The 13,530-nt window shown below is 41.8% G+C and overlaps 1 protein-coding gene across 5 annotated transcripts in view; it reads left to right on the forward strand.

Annotated features, from left to right (window-relative positions):
- Window positions 1–13,530, forward strand: part of LOC144495970 (ATPase family AAA domain-containing protein 2-like) — a 59,466-nt gene that overhangs the window by 21,813 nt on the left and 24,123 nt on the right. For all 5 annotated transcript variants that reach the window (XM_078216874.1, XM_078216872.1, XM_078216873.1 and 2 more), the window contains exons 10-14: window positions 1,401–1,509; window positions 4,787–4,902; window positions 6,243–6,417; window positions 11,750–11,838; window positions 12,407–12,566. In XM_078216874.1, coding sequence (XP_078073000.1) covers window positions 1,401–1,509; window positions 4,787–4,902; window positions 6,243–6,417; window positions 11,750–11,838; window positions 12,407–12,566 — 649 coding nt within the window. The remainder of the gene's footprint in view (window positions 1–1,400; window positions 1,510–4,786; window positions 4,903–6,242; window positions 6,418–11,749; window positions 11,839–12,406; window positions 12,567–13,530) is intronic.

The raw sequence follows: 13,530 nt of genomic DNA on the forward strand, positions 1-13,530 counted from the left end.
TAGTATTGTATCATTAGTTGGGAATTGGCCTAGGAAAGAACAAGCTGTGAGATGTCCTGCTAAAGCAATACAGTACTCTAACCTGATCAATGCAAAACAATGGTTGTGCTGTGATTTTTGCTGCATTGGATTTTTTTCTGTCAATTTTTTAATCATCCCTTCTGCCCAACCATCAACTCGAGCTGAAAGATAACACCAAATAGCCAGCAATGAAATGCAACACGAGCAAAGAATCACATGCTTTCAGTCAAATGGTCACTACAAGCATCTGTTATTGAAATAAAATTCTACTACAGGCGATGGTACAGCTGGTCAGTGATTATGTTTGCATTACAATATCCGCAACAGTTGAAGGAAGACAAAAGGTTTTGAACAGAGCCCCTGTAGATTTGCAAGCCGCTAGAGAAATGAACACTGGAGTGTTGGCAACATGTGTTTCAGCCGTTTGACAGGCTGTGGTGGTCAAAATGAAGCATCTGTGCCAGCTTAGCTTCCATAAAGCTGCAAGCATTCAGTGCCCAATCTGTTCCACACCCAAATCATGAGTTATCTTTCAAAGAAAGCCTCTGTTGGAATGCCTTGGGAAAGCTTCAAATGAAGAGAAACTGAAGGATTCATAACTTCCTGTAGATATCAGGCAGGAGGGCCATCAGAGCACTTTGGTGGCTGTCATTTACAGCCTTGTTCAAATGAATTGAATTATTTCTCAATTACAAATATGACTGTTTGGAAGCTGGCATACATTCTTGTAACCATGCATGTTTCTGTTTTCCTCCAATCCTCAGTCCTTCAGGAAGGTTAATTTGGAAGAGGCAAATGGTGCTCTTGTTAATTCCATATTAGTCTTCAACATTTCAGAATTTAGAGTTTACACTCTGATTTCACTTCCTTACTGATACCTTCCTGTCTCAGTTGTCTGGATAGATTGTTTTTCTGAACCAGATTAGCTTCTGAGTAACAATCTAGTTGTTGAAAAGTAGTTTTTGGAGCAACACTTTTTTCTTGATGTCTTTTAATCATCTTTCTACCAACAATGCATGAAATGAAGTGGCGAAAATACTTGCACCCATCCTGTGCCAGATCTTCTGTCCACTAACTTAAGAACTTGTCCATTTCAAAACTGAAACAGAAATTGGAAATCCTGGATTAGTACAGCATGTCCTTCAGTACCTGTAGCAAGAATAGGCATGTCAATGTTTTGGATACACCTTTTTGTTTAGAACTTGATCTTGAGTGTCTCCATCAGTTATCTACTGTGTATTTACAGATTCTTACCGATATTGGGGGTCAAATATGTTTTGATCAGTAATATAAAATGGATAATAGCGAATGGGAAGCCTGTTTTATTCTGCCTGATTTTTGCCAACAATTCCATTGTTAAAATTTTTTTCCATTTCTAGATGCCTTCCAATGAATGTTAGGAAAGATGACTTGAAAGGAATTCGCAAAGATCGGATGAAAATAGGTGCTAGCCTGGCAGATGTGGATCCAATGCAAATTGACACTTCTGTAAGTTAAGGAAATTTGAGCTTCTTCCTCAGATCTTTAATTATTTCAACTCTTCCTTTCTTTCAATAATAAACTAAACAGATTGATTACTAGATATTAAGTTAAAAGATCTATAGAAAATTGGAATAGCTGTTAATCCATTGCAATTTGATGGCTTCTTTATTTGCACTCAAATACCAGCAATTATGAAGATTTCTTGTCATCAATGGAAGATTTTCAGTTGTTGGATATTTTGGTTAAAGTTTATTTATTAGTGTCACAAGTATGCTTACATTAACACTGCAATGAAGTTAATGTGAAAATCTCCTCGTTGTCATATCCCAGCACCTGTTCGGTTACACTGAGGGAGAATTTAGCATGGCCAATGCATCTAACCAGCACATCTTTAGACTGTGGGAGTAAACCGGAGCACCCAGAGGAAACCCATGCAGACACTGGGAGAATATGCATAGTCCAAGCCAGAATCGAACCTGGGTTCCTGGCGCTGTGAGGCAGCAGTGCTAACCACTGTGCCACCATGCTGCCCAGATTGAGGCTTTTGTAGTTTCTTCCAAACTCAAACTGTTTTCCCTGAGAAATAGAGTTCTCAATTTTGTCTGCTGGTTAATAGTTTCTGCCTCTGAAGTACTTTATTAGATAGGTGAGATATTGTGTGCAGGGGCATGCAAGAACTTGTGAACATTTCATGCAAAGAAGCAAGCTGTAGTCCTTACTGCTTTTGCATGCGTGTTGAAATCAGCCCTGTTTTACCAATTTGATTATTTAAGCTGGAAGAAAGGAGGCATCCTTTCATCTTTATTGACATAGATGAATCAAGACTGAAGTTCAGTGGTTAGATGATCATGTTTGATTATCCAATTCAAAATCATGAAAACTTTCACTGTGCTCTTAAGTAGACATTACAATGAAACTATAATAAATGAATGAATAGAAAGGGCATTGACTTCTCATTGCATTATTGAATGCAAGATTGTGGGCTTTCTTTAAAGTGATGTGGAGTTGCCGGCGTTGGACTGGGGTAGGCACAGTAAGTAGTCTCACAACACCAAGTTAAAGTCCAAAAGGTTTATTTGGTAGCACGAGCTTTGGAGGGGCAATGCTCCAGAAGCTTGTACTACCAAATAAACCTGCTGGACTTTAACCTGGTGTTGTGAGACTACTTACTGTTCTTTAAAATGTGCAGCTACCAAACCAGAACAACTCACCACCTCAGCACGGGATAATGGGAATATTTTTCTCTTTATTGCTGGTGCTTTTGAGATTCAAAGCTGTCGGGCAAAATTAACAGGAACAGGACATTGAATGAGTTTTCTTAAATTGTTTCAACTTTTTAAATATTTAATTTCCAGAGGCCAATGTGCTTATAGTTTGGCAATTTCAACATTTTAAGCAAGAGAGTTTAAATTCATCCTGTTCTATTTTCTCCTTCCTGACTTTGCCCCGCCTAGAGAGGGATCTTTGCAAAATTTCTCCTGCTGTCTTGTTAATTTTTCCTTAATTCATCCCACCTTGCCCATCCAGGTCATTGAGACTGAGGTCTCTTTTTGCTATCCTGGCTGAGGGCTAACTTAGTACAGAGCAGCATTGAAACTTGCAGGCTAGCGGTGTAACTTGGTAGATGTGTATTTTACCCACAGCTGTCAGGAAATTCAGTTACTGTATTCTACCTGGGCATTCGATTCTGGTTGCAGGATGGCTGAACATAATGCATCAGGCCTCCATTTGACATGGCTTGGTGTTTTCCTTTTCACTTGGGGAACAGGGTTGTGTTTGTGGTCTTTCTGGCATTGGATTGATAACTTTGCTGTAACCTTCCTCGCTGGAGATTGACCATTTACACCTTGGTGTTTACCCTTGGTTGCAGATCAATTGAGTTGTACAACAGTTCCTGCATTTATGTATCATTTAACGGGATCCTTGATATATTTAAGATATCACTATTCTTTTGATTTGAATTCTAATCGGTGTTATAAAAGCTAAGGAGGCATTTAGTAGAGGTATTAAAAATCATGAATTTTGATAGCAAATGATAAACTGTTCTTAGAGACAGAAGGGTCGGTAAGCAGGGGACTGATTAAGACAATTGGTAAAAGAGGCAGAGATGAAATGAGAAGAAATCATTTTTATGCAGCAAATAATGATGATCAAGAATGTACTACCTGAAAGAACAGTGGAAGCAGAGTCAATAATTTTCAAAATAGCAATGGGTATATACTGGAAGGAAAAAGAATTGCAGGGCAATGATTTGTGGGGAAGCACAGGGTTGAGATTAATTGATTATTTCTTCCCAAGAGGAGGATCAAGGTGGACTGAATGGCAGCCTTTTGCGCTATAAGATTCTGTGTGGCTGACACTTGGATCATGGATCAGTTTGACCAAGACTCAGCTTCTATTATAGACTTTAAACTTTTATAGATGGATTCGGAAAAGATTTTGTACTGACTAGTTTCCTCTTCTGCACTGTCACGCAGCGCAAATTGTTTCAGTTGTAATTATTAAACTTAATGCCCTGTGTTTGCTTATTTAATTCCTATGGCTGTCAATTTTACATAAGCAGAAAAAAATCCAGTTTTGTAAAAGGTAATGCTGCCTAAAGCCCAGCTTTATCAAGCACTCAGACTGATTTACTACTTTCTGCTTCTGATATTTTTGCTGGTGAGGGGAGAGTTCTCCAATTTTATAAATCCTATTGAATTTTGACAAGTTTGATGGCATGAACCCCAATGCCAGTGGGATACGTTGCTATATTTGGGAGAATCTATGTCAGATTCATTTTTGTTGATTTGGTAGTGCAAAATGGATGACTGAAGGCAGGTATTCTGTATTCAGAATTTTATGGTGTGAATGGGGAGACCTATATATGATGTGAATCCAGTTTATTCTAGCTTACCAATGTTAGAGAGGAAGGCATGTGTAGATAACTGGAAGGAAACGGGTGGCACAGTGGTTAGCACTGCTGTCTCACAGCACAGGGATCCAGGTTTGATTCCTGGCTTTGGTCACTGTCTGTGTGGAGTTTGCACGTTCTCCCCGGGTCTACATGGGTTTCCTCCCAAAGTCCAAAGATGTACAAGTTAGGTGGATTGGCCATGCTAAATTCTCCTTAGTGTAAGGGGGACTAGCAGGGTAAATGAATGGGATTGTGGGGATGGGGTCTGGGTGGGATTATGGTTGGTGCAGACTCGATGGGGCGAATGGCCACCTCCTGCACTGTAGGATTCTATGAACTGCATGCATTACTTGTTGAAAGTGGCATTTGTTTGTTATATACTCTTAGGTTCGCTTCGATAGTGTGGGTGGACTTTCAAGCCATATTGCTGCACTGAAGGAGATGGTGGTTTTTCCCTTGCTTTATCCTGAAGTGTTTGAGAGATTTAAGATTCAGCCTCCAAGGTACAGGAAGGCCATTTTGCTCATCAATTTAATTAATGCTGTTAATTGAAATTTAAGGTCACTATGTTAAAGGAGAACAAAAAATACAAATTGTATATTAGATTTTTAAGTTTCTTGGCTTGAGTTCTTGCTACGCTAATCTGTAAGCTGCATTATTTTCTGGTCTTCCCATTGATATTGCTCATAGAAAGTCAGTGATCTGGAAAAAAATAATGGTGTTTAGCGACTTAATCTAACCTGTCCCTTTTAGTCTACTGCTGTTAATGGACAAATCCAGCTGATTGTGATGTGAATGGCTGCAGTTGTATAAGAGGAAGTTGAAAATGCTTATAAATTTTAAGCACCAACTCATCAATCATTTTTTAAAAAACTGCATCTGAACCAAGAGTGTGAATTTATGCTAGATACAAGATTCTATGTTAAAGCATGTATTATTGATAAACTCAGATGATGTTGTTCACGTGTAGCACTTTCAACCTAGTAAAATGTTTGAAGGTGGTTTGCAGGAGTGTTATCAAACCAAATTTGACACTGAATCATATAGGGAAATATTAGGCCAAAAACCTGATCTTGAGAGGAAGTTTTGGCAGGAAATTACAGAAATTGGGGCTGATAGACTGCCAAAGAAAGGGTGAAAGAAATTGTACGGCCAAAAGGCCAGAATTGGAGGAATGTGGAGATATCAGGGTTGCAGGATGGGGGAAATTATGGAGATAGAGGAGTGAGGCCATGAATGGATTTGAAAACAAGGATGAGAATTTTAAATTTGAATTCTTTCCAGACCCTGAGGTCAAAATAGGCCAGCACAACTGATAGTTTTATTGTGAGTTAGGATTCAGGCAATAGAGGTCTGAAGGACAGAAATTTGCAGAATGATCACATTGCGTTATTCTGTTCATGAGATGTAGATTAATCTCTAAGGCCACAAAAGTTGAATAGTTAAGTAAATAAAAACTGGTCATTCAGAATTGGATTGCTTGCTTGGAATACTTTAGTATTTTGCTTCAGCCTCGCACAACATGTATTAGAATCTGTGACAGAATGAACATGTATGTTGATGTAGAGAATAACCAATGAAATGCAATCATACGAAATAGTTACATTAAATTGTGCAAAAATAAAACTTTGGGAAGTCGTTTTTAATTCCTACTAGTGCTCTTAACTTCAAGTAAAGCTAGTTTGAGTCACTGTTGCCTTGTCCAGTGTCAGTCTTGATCTGCAGTTAACATGCAGGTACTGTGCAATGAGGCTGGAACTGAACTAATTGTCACTTCAGCATTCCTTCACTTGTAAATACTTGACAAACTATTCTTAAAAGTTTCTCATCTTTAAATTTTTAGAGGCTGCTTATTTTGTGGCCCTCCTGGAACGGGAAAGACCCTTGTTGCCAGAGCTCTGGCCAACGAGTGTAGCCATGGAGACCGGAGGGTGTCCTTCTTCATGCGAAAGGGTGCAGACTGTCTCAGTAAATGGGTAGGAGAATCAGAACGACAGCTACGCTTGCTTTTTGATCAGGTAAATAGAAAACGTGATCCTTTTCCCACATGCTTATTAATTAACATTTAAGTTGGGGTTTAAAATAATGCAAGCTTTTTGTACTGCTAACTAGCTCATTAAAAATAAGAGGCACTTTACATCTAGGAAAGATATGTGTGCATATAGGACAGCATTTTCTTTTAACAGACGTGGGCGTTGCTGGCTCGGCCAGCATTTATTGCCCATCTTGAAATGCCTTTGAGAAAGTGGTAATGAGCTGCGTTGAATCGCTGCAGCCTATGGTGTAGATACACCCACAGTGCTGGTCGGATTTTGACCTAGCAAGGAACGGTGATACAGTTCCAAGTAAGGATGGTGTTTGGCTCAGAGAGGAGCTTACAGATTGACAATGATGTTTCCATGCATCTGTTACCCTTGTCCTTATAGGTAGTAGGGGTTGAGAGTTTGAAAGGTTCTGTCAAAGGAGCCTTGCTGAGTTTCTGCAGTGCATCTTGTCGATGGTACACATTGTTGCCACTGTGTGTCAGTGCTGGAGGAAGTGTATGTTGAAGCTGGTGGATGGGGTGCTTATCAAGTGGGCTGTTTTGTCCTGAATGATGGCGAACTTACTGAATGTTGGTGGAGCTGTACCCCTTTTGATAGTGGGCATGCAATGGCCCTTGAATATCAAGAAAAAGATGGTTAGATTCTCTCTTGTTGGAGATGGTCATTTCCTGGTACTTGTGTGGCGGGAATGTTATTTGCTACTTATCAGCCCAAATCTGAATGTTGTTCAGGTGTTGCTGCATATTTGCACGACATTTTGTTTCTGCTGGCGATCTGTTGATGCAAAAGGAAGAGTTCCTGTCACACCTCCACAGATTATTTAGATGAAGTACAAGACCCAATTTTGGGCTGGCCTCTGATGTTCTAACACAGGCAGCTGTGTCACCCTGAAACTGGATGCTGGTGACTTCTCTCCTCCGGCTTCCCACTCTATTCATTCAGAATTGAATTCTAGAATGGTTACAACACATAAGGAAGCTATTTAGCTAACGTAGTTGCCCCTAATTCCCCATAAGAACAGTTTCTTCCTATCTACTCTGTCCAAACCCCTCATGATTTTGAGCACCTCTAAGAAATATTTTTTCCAAGATGAACAGCCCCTGCTGATGTTCCTCAACCCTGAAACCATTCTTGTGAATCTTTTCTGCACCCTTTCTAATGTTTTTCCATCCTTTCTAAAGTGTTGCCCAGAGCTGGACACTGTACTCCAGTTACACAGGTTTATTAGAGCTTCCTTGCTTTTGAGCTCAATGCCCTGTTTATAAAGCCGTGATGTGGAGATGCCGGTGTTGGACTGGGGTAAGCACAGTAAGAAGTCTCACAACACCAGGTTAAAGTCCAACAGGTTTATTTGGTAGCACAAGCCACAAGCTTTCGGAGCATTGCCCCTTCATCAGGTGAGTGGGAGTTCTGTTCACAAACATATATAAATACGAACTCAATTTACAAGAAATGGTTGGAATGCGAGTCTTTACAGGTAATCACGTCTTAAAGGTACAGACAATGTGAGTGGAGAGTGGGTTAAGTACAGGTTAAAGAGATGTGTATTGTCTCCAGCCAGGACAGTTAGTGAGATTTTGCAAGCCCAGGCAAGTCGTGGGGGTTACAGATAGTATGACATGAACCCAAGATCCCGGTTGAGGCTGTCCTCGTGTGTGCGGAACTTGACTACCAGTCTTTGCTCAGCGATTCTGCATTGTCGTGTGTCGTGAAGGCCACCTTGGAGAACGCTTACCCGAAGATCAGAGGCTGAATGCCCGTGACTGCTGAAGTGTCCCCCGACAGGAAGAGGACACCCTGCCTGGTGATTGTCGGGCAGTGTTCATTCATCTGTTGTCGTAGCGTCTGCATGGTCTCCCCAATGTACCATGCCTCAGGACATCCTTTCCTGCAGCGTATCAGGTAGGCAACATTGGCTGAGATAGAGTCCATATTTCTGAACTTGCGCTCAGGACACAGACCAGCTGCGAAACACTGCCAAGCAGACGAGACAACGGAACTATGCCACCTACATGCACACCAAGAACAGGAAACTTGAGAAACTCGGCATCACCACCAGCAGCAACCAAGCCTCCCCCAGTACCACAGTAGAAAACAGTACCACTGCAGGGAAGTCCATTGTCAACTTGTCGGACTCCACACTTCAACCAGATGAAATCGAAGTTCTCAGCCGAGGGCTCAATTTCTGCCCCACCACCAAAATGGACCCCATCAGTCTCGCAGCAGACACAGAGGAATTCATCAGGCGAATGAGGCTGCGCGAGTTCTTCCACAAACCCCAAGAGGCCAACAGCGAGCACAATGAGACAGCTAATGAACCGGAACAGCCGACAGAGAGATCCGTGGTGCAGCAACCAAAGAGGAAAGAGTCGAATTGGACTCTTCCGGAAGGCCGCTGCCCTCGACTCGACATGTATGCCCAAGCCGTCAGGAGATGTGTCAATGCCAGATTCATCAGGCGCAAGACAACCCCGAATGTCACCCAAGCACAACGCAACGCCATCCACGTTCTCAAGACCAACCGCAACATTGTCATCAAACCAGCAGACAAAGGAGGGGCCACTGTCATACTGAACAGAACGGGTTACTGCAAAGAAGTGTACCGACAACTGAACAATGAGAAACACTACAGACAGTTACCCACAGGTCTGACCAAAGAACACACCCGTCAACTAAACAGACTGATCAAGACCTTTGATCCGGACCTTCAGAGCACCCTCCGTGCTCTCATCCCACGTACTCCGCGCGTTGGAGATCTCTACTGCCTCCCGAAGATACACAAGGCCAACACATCCGACCGTCCCATCGTATCAGGCAATGGAACCTTGGGTGAGAACCTCTCTGGCTACGTCGAGGGCATCTTGAAACCCATTGTACAAAGAACCCCCAGCTTTTGTCGCGACACTACGGTCTTCCTACAGAAACTCAGCACACATGGAGCAATTGAACCAGGAGCACACCTCGTCACAATGGATGTCTCGGCACTCTACACCAGCATCCCCCACTACAATGGCATTGCTGCAACTGCCCTCAGTACTCAACGCCAACAACTGCCAATCTCCAAGTGCAATTTTGCAACTCATCTGCTTCATCCTGGACCACAATGTCTTCACCTTCAACAACCAGGTTCTTCATCCAGACACAGAACAGCCATGGGGACCAAATTCGCACCTCAATATGCCAACATCTTTATGCACAGGTTCAAACAAGACCTCTTCACCACACAGGACTTTCAACCGATGCTATACACTAGATACATCGATGACATTTTCTTCCTTTGGACTCATGGCGAACAATCACTGAAACAACTATATGATGACATCAACCAGTTCCATCCCACCATCAGACTCACCATGGACTACTCTCTGGAATCAGTTGCATTCTTGGACACACGCATCTCTATCAAGGACGGTCACCGCAGCACTTCACTGTACCGCAAGCCCACGGATAACCTCACAATGATCCACTTCTCCAGCTTCCACCCTAAACACGTTGAAGAAGCCATCCTCTACGGACAAGCCCTCCGTATACACAGGATCTGCTCAGATGAGGAGGATCGTGACAGACACCTCCAGACGCCGAGAGATGCCCTTATAAGAACAGGATATGGCGCTCAACTCATCGATCAACAGTTCCGACCCGTCACAGTGAAAAACCGCACCGCCCTCCTCAGAAGACAAACACGGGATACGGCAGACAGAGTACCCTTCGTTGTCTGGTACTTCCCCGGAGTGGAGAAGCTACGACATCTTCTCCGGAGTCTTCAACATGTTGTCGATGAAGACGAACGTCTTGCCAAGGCTATCCCCACTTCTTGCCTTCAAACAACTGCACAACCTCAAACAGACCATTTTCCACAGTAAACACCCAGCCTTCAGGAGGACAGTGACCACGACATCACACAACCCTGCCACAGCAACCTCTGCAAGACGTGTTGGATCATCGACGCAGATGCCATCACCTCACGTGCGAACTCCATCCACCAGGTACACGGTACATACTCTTGCAACTCGGCCAATGTTGTCTACCTGATACGCTGCAGGAAAGGATGTCCTGAGGCATGGTACATTGGGGAGACCATGCAGACGCTACGACAACGGATGAATGAACACCGCTCGACAGTCACCAGGCAAGAGTGTTCTCTTCCTGTTGGGGAACACTTCAGCAGTCACAGGCATTCAGCCTCTGATCTTCGGGTAAGCATTCTCCAAGGCGGCCTTCATGACACACGACAACGCAGAATCGCTAAGCAAAAACTGATAGCCAAGTTGCGCACACATGAGGACGGCCTCAACCGGGATCTTGGGTTCATGTCACACTATCTGTAACCCTCACGACTTGCCTGGGCTTGCAAAATCTCACTAACTGTTCTGTCTGGAAACGATACACATCTCTTTAACCTGTGCTTAATCCTCTCTCCACTCACATTGTCTGTACCTTTAAGACTTGATTACCTGTAAAGACTCGCATTCCGACCATTATCTTGTAAAGTGAGTTCGTGTCTGTATGCCCTGTTTGTGAACAGAACTTCCACTCACCTGATGAAGGGGCAATGCTCCGAAAGCTTGTGGCTTGTGCTACCAAATAAACCTGTTGGACTTTAACCTGGTGTTGTGAGACTTCTTACTCCGTTTATAAAGCCCAGGATCCCATTCTAATATGTTTGTAAAGTATTCATTTTTAAAAAATTTCTAGTAAATCTTAATGTTCCAATGGCAAATGTCCCAGTATCACCAACTTCTCCTTGTAACTTGTTTCCTATGCTTGATATCATCTCTGTAAATCTACAGTTTTCTTTCTGTGGCTTTAATGTCCTGATGTAATTGCATGCCTAAAACTAGCCATTCATGGCTTAAATATTGATCATTGCATGACAGATATTTATCATTCTTATACTTATTTATAAAACTCAAAATATCATTGGCCTTTTTATGGCTTTATTTCCCTGCAGTTTCACTTTGAGTAAATCATATATTTTAAACTTCTAGATCCAATTTAACACATTGGATAAATATTCTTGTTACTTGCTATTGGCTTTACTACATTATACTTCTTTGCATAAAATTGAATCTGTCACTTTTCTGTGCCAACTTCCCTATCTTTCTCACTAGAAAATTGTTGTATTTTCCATGCCCAAATTATGTATGTATGTATTTCAAAAGTGGACCCAGGACTGGACTTCTGGCCATACCACTTCTAAATGTTCTTCAGTCCAAGCATTTTGTCTTCTATTATAATTGATTTCAGATGATTCATTTTGTGTTGTCCTCTTGAAATTTTTAAGACAAGTAACCTTTTTTTAAAGGCCTATATTATGCGTCCTTCGATTATTTTCTTTGATGAAGTAGATGGCTTAGCCCCAGTTCGTTCAAGCAGGCAGGATCAGATACACAGGTAAGGATGCAAAAGTTTTTTTTTCTTTTCTGCACCATTGCTAGTAAGGTAATCTGATGTCATTTAATGTTCAATGCATTACTAATCTGATTTTATTAATATATTTTGTCTGAATTGGAGTGGAGCTGCTGAAGCTGGGGATAGCTCCTTAAAAAGTTCGTGGAGGGCTTGGGAGGGTAGATGCTGAGAGGTTGTTTTCTCTGGCTGGTGAGTCTAGAATTAGGGTATCTTAATCACTGGGTTCATGAGTCACTAAAAGCGAGCATGTTTGCTCTTTTTCTATCATTCTAAAGCAAGATCTCATCAAGAAAATAGAGTTCAATGTGATATTTGATAAATTTGTGTGTAATAGTTTTTTAAAAATTGATATATGGAGAGCCATAAATGCTGAACACATTTTTTGTTTCTTGGCTTTCAACAGAATGTCAACTTCAAAATTCTACATTTTCATGATCGTGATTTTTATTTAATAAATTCAAAAGTTTGATTCCCTCATTACGCATTTCTACTCTGAAGTCTCAGCTTGAATTATAGTGTTTACCTATTTTTTATTGTACATTTTCTTCAGTTCTATAGTTTCTACCTTGTTGGCACTGATGGATGGGCTGGATAGCAGGGGAGAGATTGTGGTAATAGGGGCAACAAACAGACTGGATTCAATTGATCCTGCTTTAAGAAGACCGGGACGATTTGACAGAGAATTTTTTTTTGGCCTCCCAGACAAAGATGTAAGTGTGCAGTTTGCTATATTAGCAAGTTAGTTTGGTTAACGGATTAACTTAGTATAAAGCTAATAACTTTCTTATTCCTGAAATAAGATTGCAGTTTTGTTAAATTTTGGCAAGATGCCCTTGTGCCCTGAACTGCTTTTCTTCATTTTGGAAGTTTCTCAATGCCGCTAAGCAACAATGGCAGAGAAACATGCTGCTGGCTCGCTCCCCAGACATTTATCAGTGTTGTCAACCTATGTTTTCCAAAACTTTAATTAACTTTCTGAATGAAATTCTACTCAAAATAGACTGAAGAAAAGGGAAGTATTGTGAACTTATGAGGATTGATGGGCAAGGGATTAAAACATTGACTGTGATTTTACCGGTTCGCCCCACCCATCGATGGGTGGAGCAAGCTGGTAAAATCGCATGAGAGCCTAGAAATCAGGATCACATCTGATTTCTTGGCTCTTGCGATCTTACTAGCACTGGATTCCCAGTGCGGTCAGCCTCTTGTCCATTTCTGGCGAGAGGCTGAATATATTTAAATTTATTTAAATCCTGATTTCCAGGTGATTAGCGAGCATTACAGCGCTCTTTCTGTCTGGCCGCTGCTGTTGAAATTGCGCATGTGCAGACACATGCACAATAGCTCCCTCTGCTGTCTGATCAGGCTGGCTGGCAAATTAAACCCTGCCGACTGCCCTCAGAAGCTAGAAACAGTCTAGCCTATTTTTTTCAAGCACTTTGCAGAAGATTGGGAGTAAAAATGCACCCCAAAAAAACGGATCAGCAACACTCATTTTTACACTAGCTGGCCACTTAGAATTTTTCTCGTAAAATTCCGCCGATTAAGTGGAAGTGTGATTTCTGTTTTATTTCCAGAATCAATGTATATTTATAAGTTTGCTTGTGGTGGCATTGTTCACTCCATGCCCTTGTGGCACTGATTTTTAGTGTCCCACTTTTCAGGTCACACAAA

The sequence above is a fragment of the Mustelus asterias genome, chromosome 7 (genome assembly GCF_964213995.1).
Source record: "Mustelus asterias chromosome 7, sMusAst1.hap1.1, whole genome shotgun sequence".
Lineage (NCBI taxonomy): Eukaryota > Metazoa > Chordata > Chondrichthyes > Carcharhiniformes > Triakidae > Mustelus > Mustelus asterias.